This window comes from Misgurnus anguillicaudatus, chromosome 4 (genome assembly GCF_027580225.2).
Source record: "Misgurnus anguillicaudatus chromosome 4, ASM2758022v2, whole genome shotgun sequence".
Lineage (NCBI taxonomy): Eukaryota > Metazoa > Chordata > Actinopteri > Cypriniformes > Cobitidae > Misgurnus > Misgurnus anguillicaudatus.
This window is the reverse complement of record NC_073340.2, coordinates 34,921,742-34,940,110: the sequence shown is the minus strand read 5'-3', so window position 1 is coordinate 34,940,110 and position 18,369 is coordinate 34,921,742. Positions and strand designations below refer to the sequence as shown.

The 18,369-nt window shown below is 36.9% G+C and overlaps 1 protein-coding gene across 2 annotated transcripts in view; it reads right to left on the bottom strand.

The window, feature by feature from the left end:
* Window positions 1–2,168: 2,168 nt before the first annotated feature.
* The window catches only part of adam12a (ADAM metallopeptidase domain 12a), a 125,176-nt gene continuing 108,975 nt past the window's right edge, over window positions 2,169–18,369 (bottom strand). Inside the window, exons 17-23 of one of the 2 annotated variants that reach the window (XM_055175353.2) lie at window positions 17,437–17,514; window positions 12,903–13,011; window positions 10,907–11,042; window positions 10,072–10,216; window positions 7,339–7,545; window positions 4,178–4,335; window positions 2,169–2,955 (exon numbers count right to left, since the gene is read on the bottom strand). In XM_055175353.2, the coding sequence (XP_055031328.2) occupies window positions 2,886–2,955; window positions 4,178–4,335; window positions 7,339–7,545; window positions 10,072–10,216; window positions 10,907–11,042; window positions 12,903–13,011; window positions 17,437–17,514 (903 nt within the window). In that variant the 3' untranslated portion in view covers window positions 2,169–2,885. Of the gene's footprint in view, window positions 2,956–4,177; window positions 4,336–7,320; window positions 7,546–10,071; window positions 10,217–10,906; window positions 11,043–12,902; window positions 13,012–17,436; window positions 17,515–18,369 lie in introns of both variants that reach the window. The other variant, XM_055175352.2, reaches the window with a different exon arrangement.

Here is an 18,369-nt window from a genome sequence, read left to right as displayed (position 1 = left end):
TATTATGCATAATCCACTTGAACACAACCACCCTACGATGGAATAAATCCACCTGCTTCTTGTTTTTTAATCTCTATTAAACCAAAGCAGTCTCATTAGACATACTGTTTTGATTCTCTTATCAATGTGAGGTCACACTAATAAAGCCCCGCACACTTACAATCCTGCATTATCATTGTTTCCACCCTTAGCGAGTTGTACTCTGTCCAGATACTATGGTCTCAGACTGTATTAAAGGCGGGGTGCGTGATTTTTAAAAAACACTAAGGGAATCGGAATGAGTACCAAAACACACTTGTAGCCAATCAGCAGTAGTGGGCGTGTCTAATAACCGATATCGCTGCCTGGGTTGCGTATGTGTGGGGCGGGTCTATTCTATTGGGGTAGGGGCATGTTTGTTTAGGTGATTTTAAATGTCAACATTGTCTTTCAGAGAACATGCAATCCGCCTTTAATCAGATCTATTTTAACTCACTGTCTCTTTTGGTAAGGAAGTGACGAGCTGTAGTTCATTTGCATTTAAAGGTACAGACATTAAAACAACGAGATTTTGCTCCCACCCAAATAGGAGCATTTTGGAGGTGCTATAATAAATGATCTGTGGGGTATTTTGAGCTGAAACTTCACATACACAATCTGAGCACACCTGAGACTTATATTACATCTTGTAAAAAGGCAATAATAGGTGACCTTTAACTGTCTGTCTGACTTTTTGTCTGTCTGCTTTCTTCTGTTGGCCTGCCTGTCTGTCTGTTAGTCAGTCAAACATCTGCTGATGTCTTCACTTCACATGTCACATTGTGTTAAAGGAATAATAATACAAAAAAATAAAATTTGGTTGACTGTGAACAAATCCCACTGAGTAAAATGTACTCGAAAAGGTAATTTCCCATCACTTTTAAAAACACTTCATGACTATGAAAACAGGACACACAGGCATTTCTTCAATACTTCCAGAATATAAAAAACAAACATGTTTTCAGTAAAAGTGTATCAAGAATTTGCAGAAAAACTGTTGTGGATGATCTGTCTGTATAAGCATCTTATCTGTCAAAGAAGACTGATTTTTATCAATCTCTGTCTGACTTTTTTTGAAACTCATATCTGATTATTTTCATTGAGCCTTCTCTAGATATACATTCAACATTTCTTAAATATTACAGAAATGTTGCAATATGATCCTGAAGACCCTCAAACAAGACAAACATCAATACTCTTCTGACCGCCAAAAAATTATTTCTTACTTAGTATTTTTGTCTTGTTTTAAGTAGAAATATTAAAAAAATTCTTAAATCAGGATGTATTTTCTTGATGAGCAAATGACCTAAGAAAATAAGTCTAGTTTTTAAACAAAATTTGAATTTGTGCTTAAAACAAGCCACAAAAAACCGCCAATGGAATAAGAAATGTTTTGCCGAATTTTTCTTGTATTAAGTAAATTAAAGAAAAAATGTCTTATTCCATTGGTAGATTCCTCTTTGCTTGTTTCCAGCACAAATTCACTTAAATTTGATGTTTTGTATAAAAACTACACTGCAAAAAATTATTTTCCAGAAAAAAATTCCCAGTATCCCTGCCCTGCTTTCAGTAAAAATATCTAAATATTCTTAAATGAAGATGCTTTTTCTTGATGAGCAAAACGACCCAAGAAAATAAGTCTACTTTTTAGACCAAAAATATTAAATTTAAGTGATTTTGTGTATAAAACAAGCAAAAAAATCTGCCAATGTGGTAGGTAAAAAAATCTTGAACATTTTTCTTAAACACTAAAATCAAGAAATTTTTTTAAAAAAGTTGCTTACCCCATTGGCGGATTTTTTTTGCTTGTTTTATGCAAAAAATCACTCAAATTTAATATCCTTGGTCCAAAAACTAGACTTATTTTCTTGAGTAGTTTTGCTCATCAAGAAAAAGCATCTTAATTTAAGAATTTTTAGATATTTTTACTGAAACAAGACAAAAATATCATCAAATCTTTTTTTGCAGTGTGCACATTGCAGACAGGTTGCTAAGGAGGACAAAAGCAAAAATGACTACTGTGTAGATGTATATATGATTTCTTTTCTGTGAATGTCATGTGACTTTAACACTGTGTCTGTGTTTGATACACCGAATAAGACTTTAATGACTTGACGTTGCGTTAGGATGGTTTATCAGCACGTAATATGTAGATGCCTTTCTAGACTTTAATGCATTGGGCTGTTATGACATTATTGTTATGTGAAAGGGTCTTAATCCAGATTTAACTATTACCATAAAACAATAATACAATGAATATGGGTTATAAATACTAAAAAAGCCCTTACAATGTGATACAACAGGAGTATGTGTACAAAAACTGAATTGAAAACATCTTTCAAAGTTTGACTCCTAATTCACTCCTAATTCTCAATTCATTTGATTTTACTCCAGTTGAGCATCAACGTCACATAGTTCATTTTCACAGATAACACATCTCTGTATGAAGTCTCTTGATGCACAGTTCATTCATTTAAAATGATGCAAGATAAACAAAAGAACAATCGGATAAACGGCGAACCACCGACTGCTGCTACGATTGAAAAAGTGTCGACCACAGTGCACCGTGTGGAAATATGCTTTAAACAAACGCTAAATAAATACGCTTTCAACACACATAAATTACGTGTGACATGTACCTGAGTGTTAACTCATAGCACCGGTTAGAGACCCAGACAGAAGACGACTCCGGGCCGGAGCTGCTGACTTAGGATCCGGCCCAGAAACGTTTGCTGGGGTGAAAGAGGGAGAGAGAGCACCACAGGGGTCAAAGTTCACCCCTACATAAGGACTCTGACATGTATCTGCAGAGCTTCATAGTGCAAAAATCGAGTATCTCCAGGGATGAGACCCCATCAGCCCGACTCTCAGCTGTTGAACTTCACTCCAGCTGTGAAATGAGGCTTCGGCAGGACGGGTGGTTGTTTAGGGGGAGGCCTGACAGAAAACACAGACAGGTTAGACAGATGTATGGCTACTGTATATGTGAATTTGTTTAGGTGATTCTCGCAAAATTAGACTTATGTCATTAAACATTTTGATAAAAAAGTAAATGCAAAGTAAGAGTCTCAAAATAAGAAGCATTCAGTTAACATACATCTCTTCATGTACTATTTTGGACACACTGCAAAAAAATTTTTTCAAGAAAACATTTTCTTAGTATTTTTGTCTTGTTTTCAGTAAAAATATCTAAAAATTCTTAAATTAAGAAATTAAGATGCTTTTTCTTGATGAGCAAAACGACCCAAGAAAATAAGTCTGGTTTTTAGACCAAAAATATCAAAATATGATTTTATGTATAAAGCAAGCAAATAAATCTGCCAAAGTGGGTAAGCAAAAAGTTTTATGCACAAAATCACTTAAATTTGATATTTTTGGTCTAAAAACTTATTTTCTTGGGTCATTTTGCTCATCAAGAAAAAGCATCTTAATTTAAGAATTTTTAGATATTTTACTGTAAACAAGACAGAAATACTAAGAAAATATTTTCTTGAAAATCATTTTTCCAGTGCACGATTTCAAATGACATCATACAAACCAAATTTGTTGTTTTTTTCCACATTTAAGAGGACAATTTTCATTACCGCAACGTGTCCATGACTGGATTTGGCATGAAAATATTTATAATTAAAAAATAAAAATAAAAAGCTTCAGTGCATGTTATACTATAAACATTTACAATAAAGAAACATGTGGTATTTGGTGATCATTGGTAAATGTAGAGACAATAATAAGAAATATAAATGTGTCCAAGAACAATTTTCTCATCCTCCGCAACAATTTTCAATCATTGTTTAAGCCCTCAAGGAACTAACATTTTCCAAAATAAAAAAAAATTGTTGGAAGGGACATAATTGACTGACACACAAGATCCAGATAAAAGTAAAAATTTTGTTTGTCATTGTAGTACCTAGACAACTTTTTAGTTATCATTACCGAAAAATGAGTTTGTAAATGCATATATGTAATGTAATATCATGTTGCGGTAAATGATAATTTTTTATAATGAAAATCAAAAAAATATTTTTAAATCCTCTAAAAATAATGGTTATAAGTTCAGACCTTAATCTTATATGTGCAAAAAAATGGCTTTTTTTAATCTGATGCTGGACACCTTTTAATTCTGGATTTCGTGAGAATCACCCGTTTGTGCTTGTACCTGTTCGGTTGTGGATGTGGTGGGAGAGGTCGGGAGGTGACTGAAGTCGGGATGGGAGCTGGGAGTCGGACGGCAGACGGGCTTCGCATTACACGGATGTTTCGACCCAGCGGGTCAGCGGGAAGGGGTTTCTGCGGTGGACTGGGCTTTTCAAACCCCTGTAAGAAATGTAAGAGACTGATAATTCATGCAAGTATAATATATCAGTACTAACACACCTTTATATTGCTTCTTAAAATCTTTGATTTATAAAGTTCACATCGGGGTGAATTAATGACAAAATGACAAATTCTAGATAAATACATCTTTATTTTTTATCTGTTTCATTGCTCGGCCACCAGAGGGCAGCGCTGTACACATCAGTCTCACCTGACCTCACTGATACATACAGTAATGAGTTATGGTTGCATGTGGCTGCTGTCATGGTAACGCTGGCCCCATATGTTCTTAATCTTTTGGCTAAAGATATAGTAATGAAACCTTTTTCATCACTGTCTTTATGCATCTACATTGAGCATTTCAGCTTTAGATTCAAACATGATTTCACATGTGATGCTTCTTTTGTTTCACATGCACTTCTGACTCTCACAGGCTCTTATAAAAGATGAGCCAGGGCTTTTATTGGGAAAAAATAGCAAATTGCTACACTTTATCAAAGAACAGACAGGTGCAGACCTTCATCTCTTAAAACACAAACACTGCTCAGGATGGGCATTACTCAAGACACGGACGGTTATACGATTGTTTCAATGCAGTCCAGCGGTGAAATTGTGTTGCAGTCACATTTATAACACTGCAGGGTTATTAAGTTTCATCGTAGTAGTCACTGTTATTTAAAGCATGTCGGCTTTTATTTGCTGTAAGTGTAATTAGATTTTAAATGATGCAACAATTAAGATGGCGATTTTTCAAAACCCATTAAGTGCCCTCACAAGAGGCTTATTGTAAACCTAATGACTCTGGCAGGAGGTGATGGAGACCGTGAGACAAAGCGTGAATGTTCACTTTCTCAGAGCTTTGTTCCTACACTGTAAAAAATGTCTGTAGAAATTACAGTATTAATGGGTATTACTGGCAACTAGCTGCCAGTAACTTACTGTAGATTTTACATTTATGTTATTTACTGGCAACATTTTGTTCAATGTTAAATGAACATGAAACATTTTTTGACTTTATCTTCTACAGTAAGTTACTGGTAACCAGCTGCAAAATTACAGCAAATTTTAGAGTGTAATTATCACAATATAATAACCTTTCTGTTCTGACCAGGGTCACATATGATAGTTTATTCATGTATCTCAATTGGTACAGCATTGCAATAACACCACACAAGTTCATGTACTGCAAAAAAAAATCTTAGTATTTTTGTCTTGTTTTCAGTAATAAATATCTACAAATTTTTAAATTAAGATGCTTTTGAGCAAAACGACCCAAGAAAATAAGTCTAAATTGAAGGAAAATTCAAGCTTTTTTTGCTTGTTTTATCTACAAAATCACTTAAATTTGATATTTTTGGTCTAAAAACTAGACTTTTTTTCTTGGGTCGTTTTGCTCATCAGGAAAAGGCATCCTGGTTTGAGAATTTTTGGATATTTTTACTGAAAACAAGACAAAAATGCTAAGAATTTTTTTTCTTGAAAATCTTTTTTTGCAGTGTGGGTTCGATTACAGTGGACCACACATACTGATCAAATGTATATATTGTACTGTAACGCACTAAAAGTTGATTGGGATAAAAGCATCTACCAAATACGTAAATGTTTAAGTGAGGAGCTCAGATACAAAATGAACTAATCGCCACCTCCCGTCAAAAATGAAATAATTATATTAACCAAATGCTCTCCGCACATACCAAACATTCATTAAATACTTTTGCTTCAAATCCCCTTAATCCCGTCCTCGGGCCATTCAGAAATACCGCATTGTTGGCAGAATCCATTAAGGGTAATTTACAAGAAAACATGTCAGACACACTTAGGGGGTTTTGCATCTGAGATCTTTCAAGCTTGGATTTTGCTTAGTAGTTCATTTTGGATTTTCTTTGGATTGCATGTAGCATTGATATTTAATATGACACTAAAGTCTAATAAAAGAAGCCCATTCACACCACAAGAGCATAGACATTAAACAATAAAACTATCATAAAATATTACAGCCTACGCTTAAAATGTGTCTCAACATTTAATGGGAGGAGGGCTGCAACTAAGGATTATTTTCATAATTGATTAATCGGGAGATTATTATTATTTTCATTAATCGACTAATCGGATAAAAACATAAATATTTAGTCAATTCGATTTTTCACTTATTATAGCTAAATAAGGCACTAAAATAGTGTATTCACATGTAGACTTTCAAAAGTGCAAAAGCCACACACTACTACAGAGTTTTACTAATATAATCTTTTGATATTTTAAGCATTCAATAAAAAAAAAGTTTGTGCAGCTTTTAAATAGTAAATAGTACTGGTGAGGAAATTTTGCCACGGATTAATGCTCATTTTAATCTTCAACCTGTCCTGTCAGGGTTGCCAGATTTGTGTAACAAAACCAGCCAAATGGCCATTCAAAATTAGTCCAAAACATCCAAATGACTATTCACAGCCCAAATACCAACCACTAATGAACCAAATCCTTCCAAAACATCAAACTGCAATTTCGAACAGTTTAAAAGTAGCCCAATTCTCAGCTGAAAGGCAGAGGACCTGGCAACCCTGCCTTGCTTTTAACCAAGCTAGTCATGCAGTGAGAAGAAGAAGCACCTTATAAATGTGCAGCTCGTGTTGTATAAAGAAACAGCCCTGACATTAATTATAAACGCACAGATCTCGCATGTCCGTGCTATCTGGCGGTGGAGCGGGAGCATGTGATGTCACAAACCAATTAATCGTTCACAGACGACAAATTTTATTATCGATTTTTATTGATAAGTTGCTGCAGCCCTAAATGGGAGAGAAGATTGTTGTTAAAAATGAGCAACTTTACAGAATCATGCAGCATCCACTTAACAACTCCCTAGCAACCACCCACAATAATCTAGCAGGGATACCCTTCGGTACCGCTTACATGTTCTTCAAAAAAGCAACAATGGACTTTTTGGGGTATATGGTCTACAAACTCACAAACATACTGTACAGTGCTCACCATGGCAATCTTACTGACGTTTTGACAGGTGATGCCACGGACACCCCGTCCTCCAGCTGGAGATGTGCGAGTCGGTGCTCTGGGTGGAGATGAGAGACTGTGAGGGAGGGGCGGTGGAGGCGGAGTCCAGGTCAGGCCGAGCGGCAGCGGGTGAGAGAGTTGGACTGGAGGGCAAGGGGGCGCTCTGCGCACCACCGAATCCACCGTCTGAAGTGGAGACTGCGTCTTAAATAAGAGAGAACAAAGACAACATGTTACTGTTAAATTCTCATTTGGGTAGAATATTATATAGATTGGACACACACAAACTCAGACGTGACATGGAGACAGGTCATCATTCACGTCCATTATATGATAAATGCACATTTAATCCTCAAAACATATCCTGGAATGATGTACAAATGAAAGATGTTTATTCAGTTATATATTTAACACAAACACAAAGTTTTAGTTCAATTCACTCACAACTGACCTGTCAACTGTGTTTTTTTAAATAACAGATTTAACAGCCCAAAGTGCACAAATATACACACAATGCATCTGTCTGACAGGTATTGTCCTCTGATTTTCCAAAACAAAAGCTTTAGAGAGCTGCTGGCTGTGTTCTGACAGATTAAAAGCAGGTTATAAACACTCAACGCTTACCATGAAATCACTGCACGGTCTGTTGTTTTTGAGGTAATCATAAAGTTTGTTTTTTATTTATTTCTTAACGCCATTCCAGCATTTATGGCTATATTCATGGTTTATGTCAGCTGTCATCAGGACATACCACTATTAAAAAAGTCCTTATATGTACCACCTATGTACAGATATGTATACATGGGTGATTCTTACGAAACCATTGAAACACCACGGCACTAATGATTTTAGCTTTAAAATGTGTAATAAAGTAACATTAAAAAGCATCAGAATTAACACAATACTGTGTTGTACCTTGCACAATGTGTGATTTCAACATAAGAATTTATAATTGTAAATTTTATCTCATTTTCTGATGAAATTCTCATTACCGCAATGTGTCCGGCTGTGTTTGTACATGCGTTATGTTGTAATTTAATCAATCATTACCGCAACAGATGCTTATCAAATGTTAATTTAATTAATAGAAGCATAATACTTTGATTTTAAATGCATGTGCAGAATCTCCAAATTATGTTCTTTCAGGTTTGTCATGTCATTTTGAAAATATGTCAGTGTTGATGTTTTCTGACTGTTGCGGTAATGAGATTTTTTAGGACTAATTTTTTTAATTATGTTACAAAAAGTGTTAAATGATAAGTAAAAGTTTTTAAATTAATGTTCCCATTTACTCCAGACTTTGTTTTTCAATGTCTGGTGGGAAAAAAAGTAAATTTTAAGGAATTTTTACATTTTCATGCTTGACATTTTTAAAACCAAGTTTTCGTGAGAATCACCCACATTTGGTACCAATATGCACTCTTTAGGAGTGAAATGTGTGTTTTTGAAAGGGTACAGTGATAGATTTTGAACCTTTGCAGATACTGAATTGAGTTACTCTACCAATACATGAAACTGACTGCATAATATTGAAATACTGATGCATGCACGCACGAATGGACACACAAACACGCACTACCACATACAAGCACAACCACACACACGCACAATCACACACAAACACGCACTACCACACACATGCGCAGAACCACACACAACCACACGTGCACACATGCATGCACAACCACACACACAACTGCACAACCACCACACACACACACGCGCACAATCACATGTGCACGCACAACCACACACTCACAATCATACACAAACACGCACTACCACACACATGTGCACACACATGCGTAGAACCACACACAACCATACAAAAACATGCACTACCACACAAACAATCACACACACATGCATGCACAACCATACACGTGCACGCACAACCACACACAATCACACACGCGCGCACAATCACACACAAACATGCACTACCACACACATATGCGCACACATGCGCAGAACCACACACAACTACCACACACGAATGCACACGCACAACTGCACAACCACCACACACACATACGCATAATCACACGCATGCACAATCACACACAAACACGCACTACCACACACATGCGCAGAACCACACACAACCACACGTGAACACATGCATGCACAACCACACGCACAACTGCACAACCACCACACACACACACGCGCACAATCACATGTGCACGCACAACCACACACTCACAATAACACACAAACACGCACTACCACACACATGTGCACACACATGCGTAGAACCACACAAAACCATACAAAAACATGCATTACCACACAAACAATCACACACACACACACGCATGCACCATACACGTGCACGCACAACCACACACAATCACACACGCGCGCACAACCACACACAATCACACACTCGCGCACAATCACACACAAACATGCACTACCACACACATGTGGGCACACATGCGCAGAACCACACACAACTACCACACACGAATGCACACCCACGCGCACAACTGCACAACCACCACACACACATACGCACAATCACACGCATGCACAACCACACACGCACAATCACACACAAACACGCACTACCACACACATGTGCACACACATGGCAAAACAACTACACCACTCACACGTGCACACGCACGCGCACACATGTTGGCATATGTGGTTTACTGGGACAATTCACACATGCACACACACGCATACACACACAAACAAACAAACAAATAAACAAACACACACCTTATATATGCTGCCATTTTGTGTTACACTTGATGTCTGATGTTGTGGAGATGATCTGTATGCTGAGTGTGTATGAGTCCTCATGTTTGGGTTGTTTGTTGTGTGTGTATGAACTGGACTGTTCAGTTTGTTGGGGCCCACAGATCTGAAAGACAAACAAGACGACACCTGAATTTTAAAAAGTGTTTAAAAATAATCGTTCATTTTTACTCCTTCTTATAGAAAAGAGTTTGAAGTACTATAAAGTCTAAATACACAACACAATTCCTGCTGAATCATTGCATCCTGCTGTTAAAGGGATAGTTCACCAAATAATGAAAATGTTCTCATCATTTACTCATGAACACGAAGGAAGATATTTTGAGGAATGTTTGTACCCAAACCGATTATGAGCCTAATAAAAAGTGAAAGGGGCTCATGAACGATTTGGTTACAAACATTCCTCAAAATATCTTCCTTTGTGTTCATCAGAACAAAGAAATGTATACAGGTGGTTTGTAACATCATGTACCATTTTTGAGTGAACTATCCTTTAAATATTGTTCGTATAATGACCACTATGACTTTTTCTCAGTAAATTCAAATAATTTCTGCTTATTACATTTTTTATTCTCATTAAAATGCATTTAATTGTTCAGTCATTAAATAAGCAAGATCATGTAGATAATACTGTAATAATGATGGCCATGTAACTGTACATTATTCTAATCTTCAGGACCACCCAGAACATTTATAATAAAAACGATGAAAGTTTTAAGGTAACAACCATGAGAAAAGTAACATATCTACAGTATACATTAAAATATCAGTATTCGGTGAGGTGCAGGTTTCATACCGCAGTTTTTCAATCGTGTTCTTGTTGTTGCTGAAGAATAAATTCAGCAGAGTTTTTCTCTTAATACATGCGATTATTCCCACACACAACAGACACAGAAATATCACCAGGATTCCCACCGTCAAACTGCTGCTGTCTGCAAATACACAGACATGAATATGACTAATATACATTGAAAGAATACCCGGGTGATTCTCACGAAACCATTGAAACACCACGGAACTAATGATTTTAGCTTTAAAATGTGTAATATAGTAACAGTAAAAAGCATCAGAATTAACACAATACTGTGTTCTACCTTGCACAATGTGTGATTTCAACATAAGAATTTATAATTGTAAATTTTATCTCATTTTCTGCTGAAATTCTCATTACCGCAATGTGTCCGGCTGTGTTTGAACATGCGTTATGTTGTAATTTAATCAAATGAACACAAAAATATTAGGAAAAAAATAAATGGATGTTTTGCTAGACTACTTTAGATGACAGAAAAAATATTTACTGAATATTCATGTATAATAATAATAAAGAAAAATTAGGAAAATGATGTGTCCATGCCTGATGTTCTCATCCTCCGCAACACTTTGAGAACAGTTTAAGCACACATATAGAATTTTAATAAAGTTTGATTTTGAGTGACCAAGCACATGGACCAGTTACTTCAAGATGGCTACCAGGTAAGATCATTTTTTTTACAGTTAATTTGAAATATATGCTTACACGACATTTTGATTATCATTACCGCAACAGATGCTTAGTAAATGTTAATTTAATTAATAGAAGCATAATAATTTGATTTTAAATGCATGTGCAGAATCTCCAAATTATGTTCTTTCAGGTTTGTCATGTCATTTTGAAAATATGTCAGTGTTGATGTTTTCTGATTGTTGCGGTAATGAGATTTTTTAGGACTAATTTTTTAAATTATGTTACAAAAAGTGTTAAATGATAAGTAAAAGTTTTTAAATTAATGTTCCCATTTACTCCAGACTTTGTTTTCAATGTCTGGTGGGAAAAAAAGTAAATTTAAGCAATTTTTACATTTTCATGCTTAACATTTTTAAAACCAAGTTTTCGTGAGAATCACCCACCCAACCCCTTTTCATTTAAAGCACATTCAGAAACACAACCAAGAACAACCACTGAGATAAATAAGAGATTACTGCTTTACATCCGTAACAAAATCACATCAACATGTTGTTACATTACTTTGGGGGGCACGAGATGGTGCCGGGGGGCCCAGTTTTATGACATTTTATAAATATATATAAATTTATCATGAATTCAATGCAAATAAACCTCAGAAAATATCTGGACTGTATCATTTAATATATTTTTTTATATTTAAATTCAAAGTTTGAGATTGTTTTATGTCATGCATTATCTTTGGGGGGATGCCCAAAGAGATGCACCCAACACAAGGGGGCGCATGCCGAAAAGTTTGAGAAACATGGCATTAACTTATAGAAACATGCTTAGTTTTATAAGATATAGCAACTCATCGCTAGTCAAAATGTAACAAATAAGTTAAGATGACTTGCACGGCCAATCTGATTAAACTTCAAATTTAAGGCAGCACCAATTTTTTACAGACTAGGATCAAACCATTGACCTTAGAGTTGATAAGGCTTGTAATCGTTAAGCTTTTAAAAAACATCAATTGGATCAAAAAACTATAAAAGCATATATGCTTAAAGGCGGGGTGCATGATTTTGAAAAAAAAAACACTTTGGAAAAGGAAGTTAGGCCGACTACCAAAACACACTTGCAGCCAATCAGCAGTAAGGGGCGTGTCTACTAACCAACATCGTTGCCTGGGTTGCGTATGTGTGGGTCTATCAAAAAAAGGTCCAGATTCTATTTGGGTAGAGGCATGTTTGTGTAGGTGATTTCAAATGTCAACACTGGCTTTTAGAGATCATGCACCCCGCCTTTAAGTCGAATACAGGTTAGTCATTTTTAAGAATTTATTCACACACATGCAGTAGTTCGGTACCTGTTGGTCTCATTGGTCCGCTGTCCACACTTCCTCCAAACCCGGCTTTATCACAGAACGGTGGAGCCCAAAGCGCCTCGCAATGACAATTCTTCTTGTTATTACAAACCTTTACATGACACAAGCAATCAGAAAGACATTATTTTCATTAAATGCACACAAAAGTGCTTCTGTTTAATTACATTTTAATCCAGTGCATCGTGGATTTGCTTGACAACAAAATGCATAATATAATACAATTTAATCATTTAATTATGATAATGCTACATAGAAATAAGTAGTCTGAGATTTTCACTTGCAGTAACAGCAGAATATCTATCAGTCTAAGCATTCATACCTTCCAGTCTTATTCATACCCAAATCTACATCATCGGCTGGAGCGGCTGACGTGTGTGCGCGTGCATGTGTGTGCGTGTGTTCTTCATGCTGAGCGTTTAAGACCGCACCTCCTCTACATCTACATCCCGACATCGTTTCCTCTCCATATGGCACAAATACTGAGTGTTAAACAACCATCACACTGCTTCTTCTCTTATCCTGATGAGATGCAGATGCTACTATCAGAGGAACATCTTGATCTCATCTGGAAATCCATGACTTCATTCATGCGGTTTCTCAGCATCTCTTGGTACTCGCCTGAAAACAACCTGTAACCTATTCTGACCTGTTTCTTCAACAGATTGCTTATTTTATTGTTTGGGATAAAACACATCTGCTCTCAGGTCTCAATATTTACACTTATCACTTCTGAACTCACACTGTAATCCAAACATGTTTCTAACGAAACTTAAAGATAACTTTTAAGTCTTCTAGCAAGGGGCCAATATGAAATTTGACCACACCTGCCAATGAAGGCTGAATTAAGACTATTTTTGTGATATTTATCTTTCAAACGCTATTAGGATATTTAGTGATGAATGTAGTGTTGAAGTGATCCACACGTCTCCCATCTAAACCTCCAAACGGTGGCAACGTAAAGCTTTCTGGTCCTTACATTTCACACCAGAAACATGATGGATGAAGTTTAATGCGGTTATATTACGGATATATGATGGAGCTGGTCAGTGAACATGTTTCCATTGTGCTGTTATTTCTGGAGAACTCAATGCGTGCAAAAATAATAAACCTTCTGTAATTCTTCTTGGCCTCACATTATGCGGTCCGTACGTCACGTCAGAATTACTGTAATTACGTTTCCGTTTTCATGCCCTTTATGTCTTTGTTAAACTCGTAATTATATGAGTGTAATAAAAGCTTTGACCCCGCCCACTCGACCATTGTGATGTCATGTAAACACAACCAGAATAGCAGGAGATAAACATAAAGGCTCCTGGGCAGAATAATCTATATATTTCTGTTTACAAGTGTTATAGCCAGTGCATTGTTTGGCACTTTCTTTATTCCTTTTGCAAGACAATATAAAGATGAATGCATGAATGTTCACATAGAAAAATCACTTCTGATACTTTAGATTAGCATCTTTGTCAATCTGATATGACGTGCATGCTGAATAAGATGCTTTTCTTCAAAAGTGATGTTTTCCTATATCAGTGTCTTGATTTATGCTTTGTTGGATTATGTTATTGGATTCTTTAAAGCAGCATTAATATAGATTTTCTTCTGAAGAAGTGTTTCATGATTTTCTTACAGCATCAGACTAACAGGTAAAGTGGTATTGTCATCGATGGACCTCTCAGAAATGTTAATGGACATCCGCAATGAGCTTTGATTTGAATCATTATGAAACGGAGTCATTTTATGTGCCGATTTTTATAGATGCCAGTTGTGCTGGCGCTATGTCTAATCCCTATTTAGATGACAGACTTTGTAAACTGAAAAACTAAGCGGAGGAAGAAGACCCCCAGTTTAAAGGAATAGTCTACTCATTTTCAATGTTGGAATATGTTGTTGCCTTGACTGAGAGTTGTTGGTGCATCCCTCTATCATCTGTGTGCGTGCACGTAAGCGCTGAAGCGCGCTGCGACGCTTCGATAGCATTTAGCTTAGCCCCATTCATTCAATGCTACCATTTAGAGATAAAGTTAGAAGTGACCAAACACATCAACGTTTTTCCTATTTAAGACGAGTAGTTATACGAGCAAGTTTGGTGGTACAAAACAAAATGTAGCACTTTTCCAAGCGGATTCAAAAGAGGAACTATATTTTATGGCGTAATAGCACTTTTGGGAGTACTTCGACTGGGCGCAGTAACACTCTCCCTCTCCCATTATGAGAGTGAGAAGGGGAGCGGACTTTTCAGGCGAGTCGAAGTACTACCAAAAGTGCTATTACGCCATAAAATATAGTTCCTCTTTTAAACCCGCTTAGAAAAGTGCTACATATTATTTTGTACCACCAAACTTGCTCGTATAACTACTCGTCTTAAATAGGAAAAACGTTGATGTGCTTGGTCACTTCCAACCCCATCTCCAAATGGCACCACTGAATGAATGGGGCCAAGCCAAACGCCATCGAAGTGTCGCAGCGCGCTCCAGCGCCCACGTGCACGCACACAGACGACAGAGGGATGCATCAACAACTCCCAGTTAAAGTAATAACATATTTCAATATTGAAAATGAGGAGAGTATTCCTTTAAGATTGATGTTAAAAAAAAAAAATTTTTATTGAAATTTTAATTTTTTGGTTTAAAACCTTTAAAAGATGTTTTCTTTCAGTCATGGGAGTACAAATAGCAGGCTTTTAATAGTTGTAAATGTATTGATATCCTACATAATCATTGTAATCTCATAAAATAATTTGCAAATATGCAAGAAAAGGTTTGTACAAACAAGAGCTAAAGAATTTACAAACGTGCGGAGAGCCGAAGCGTTTCAGCACTCGGACAGCCCTATGGTATTTTTAAAAAGCATTATTTAATGTTTCTCTTCTCATCATATCCACAGGCTACATGTGAAGCTGGTCTTTGCGCCTTCTAACATCTCATAATATGTCTTTGTTTATGTCCAAGTAGTCTCAGCCTCAGACGTCACGCCCACAAACGGTTGGCTGAACGTCTGATGTTTTTCGTACACTTTTCTGGAAACCCTGTGAGAATGTTAAAGTCGTCTTTGATTGGTTGGAAAAAAACGGATTTCCAGGAGACGCGAGTGTCGCGATTAGTTTCAGTCCCTGGAAAACAAAGCTCTGACGTTCCATTGAGGAAGAGAATCAGTCGTGTTCACGTGGATAATAATGAGCAGTTATCATGATCAGCTAAACATTGGATTCTCAAAAATATGCATAGTTCGCGGCATCGACTCTCTAAAAGACGTCCAAGAGTTTTCTTTAAGGCAGTTAGTGGAGTTTAAAAGTTTGGTTCTCCTGAATTGCTTGTATGTGTTAAAAAGTGGAGAGATATGCTTCAAACAGACGTTTAACAGGATCGTCTCATTGGTGTGGCTGTTGATGAAGTGCTCAACGTTGTCCTATGGTGAGTAATGTTGTTTATTTAGATACTATTTGGTTGCGGCTGGTTATTTCAATAACTGACTTGTTGCCAGCCGGCTCGTTATTGTGGGGAGTCCGAAACGTGACGCTAGATGAAACAAACTGTGATTGGTTGTTTGACATGTCGGTCAAACAGCTCGTGGGCGGGCTTTGTCCAGAAAAAGCAGCAAAAAAACACCAGACCTTCAGTATTGCAGTATAAGCAAACACGCGTTGTCGTCCCATTTATAGGCGCATTGTCAGGACTCTGCCACGAGAGTCTGTTTTATATTTATGTTTTATAGTGATGGCAGGGTTCTGACAGTCTCTTGTTTAATGTGGAGGTTCATGCCTTGTTTATTATGGCATGTGCCTCTGGTGTCTCGTCTTTAGTTCCCACCCCTCTTGTTCTCCCTGTTAATTATTCATTATTAGTTCATCCCTTGCACCTGTGTTGCCCTGGTTTAGTTTCCCTACTTAATCTCCTCTTGTCTCTTGTCTTGTGCTGGATCATTGTGTTGTATCATGTCATGTTTTGCTGTCTATCATGTTCATTTAGTTAATGTTTTCATCAGTGTTTATGTCAAGTCAGAGTTGTTAATTCATGTTTAATGTTGTGTTGCCCCCTCGCGGGCTTTTTGTTTTCATGTTTTATATTTAATACATTTTCTATGTTCACTCCCCGATATCGTCTGCGCTTGGGTTCTCTTGTTCCTCGTCTCCAGTTCCTCACACGCATATTACTAATGCGCTCTTTAAATAACAAAAAACATATTGCGCCATTGACTTTAGACTTTAAAGCAGATTTTTGTTGGTCAATAGCGTAGTCTATTTTAGTTGCCTCAAAATAGCAACGCGCCAACAATGCGCCTGAACACACCTCATTTTCAGACCAGAACGCCCATGGGCGCAAAATTGGGCGCAGATGCATTTGCTATTTAAACAATGTGGCGCTAAACGTAAAAATGATAATTGCGCTGGGTTGAAAGTAGCAAAAGACACTTGCGTCGCGCATTGCGCTGCCTTACGCCGGGTGTATGATAGAGCCCATAGACAGACATTTATAGATGCTAAACATATATAATGTGATGGACATTATAAACTCACCCCTTGTCCATTACACTTGCTTGAGCAATCGTGAACACCGAGAACACTGATGTTCTGACACTGTCTGTTTAAACACATCTAAAGAAAGAGAGAGAGAGAGAGAGAGAGAGAGAGAGAGAGAGAAAGAAAGAAAGAAAGAGAGAGAGACATTTACATTTAGTGTATAGAAAAAAGCAGCATATATATTCTGTGTAAAAAACAACAAACAACATAAGACCTAATGATTTATTTTTTACTGATTTGTTCCTTTAAATGATGAGATGTGATTTAGTGATTGACAGACAGTATGTGTAGAGAGCTGCAGGGGTGATGTGTTTTTAAAGGCCAACCCAACGGTTTACTTCATAGGAGTTCACTCTGCAAAATGTCAATGGGATTTTTCCATATGCTATTAGATTATTGCAAAAATCAAGCTAATCTTTACAAATTAACACAACTTTTATGACTTTTGTAGTTTAAAAGCATTCGCTAGAAATTTAAAGCTAAAATTAGGCTATACACAACTACATCACCATGGACTTCAACATCCTCACCACCAAGCTTCAGACAACTCTTATTTTTGGGATTTTTATTGTACTGTTTTTGAGATTGTCATGCGTGATGACGTCTGTATTACCAGTTAGGAATTTGCTAGCAACCGGCCTTTAGAAATCAGGGGTATTACTGATGTTCACCCCATTCAAAAACCCATGGACTTTGGGACGAGAGAACGGGAAGTGCTAAATGTTTCCAGGTTTTGCCTAAAACATACATCATCAATGCAGCTCTCCATTGTGATGTCAAGGTACTTTCCATTTCTGTCAACCTTTCCTCAGTGAACATCTCACTAACACACACACACACACACACCATAATCACGCACAACACCATCCCAAAAATACATATATAGACACACAACAATTATGCTAACACAAACGCACAATGAAAACTTAA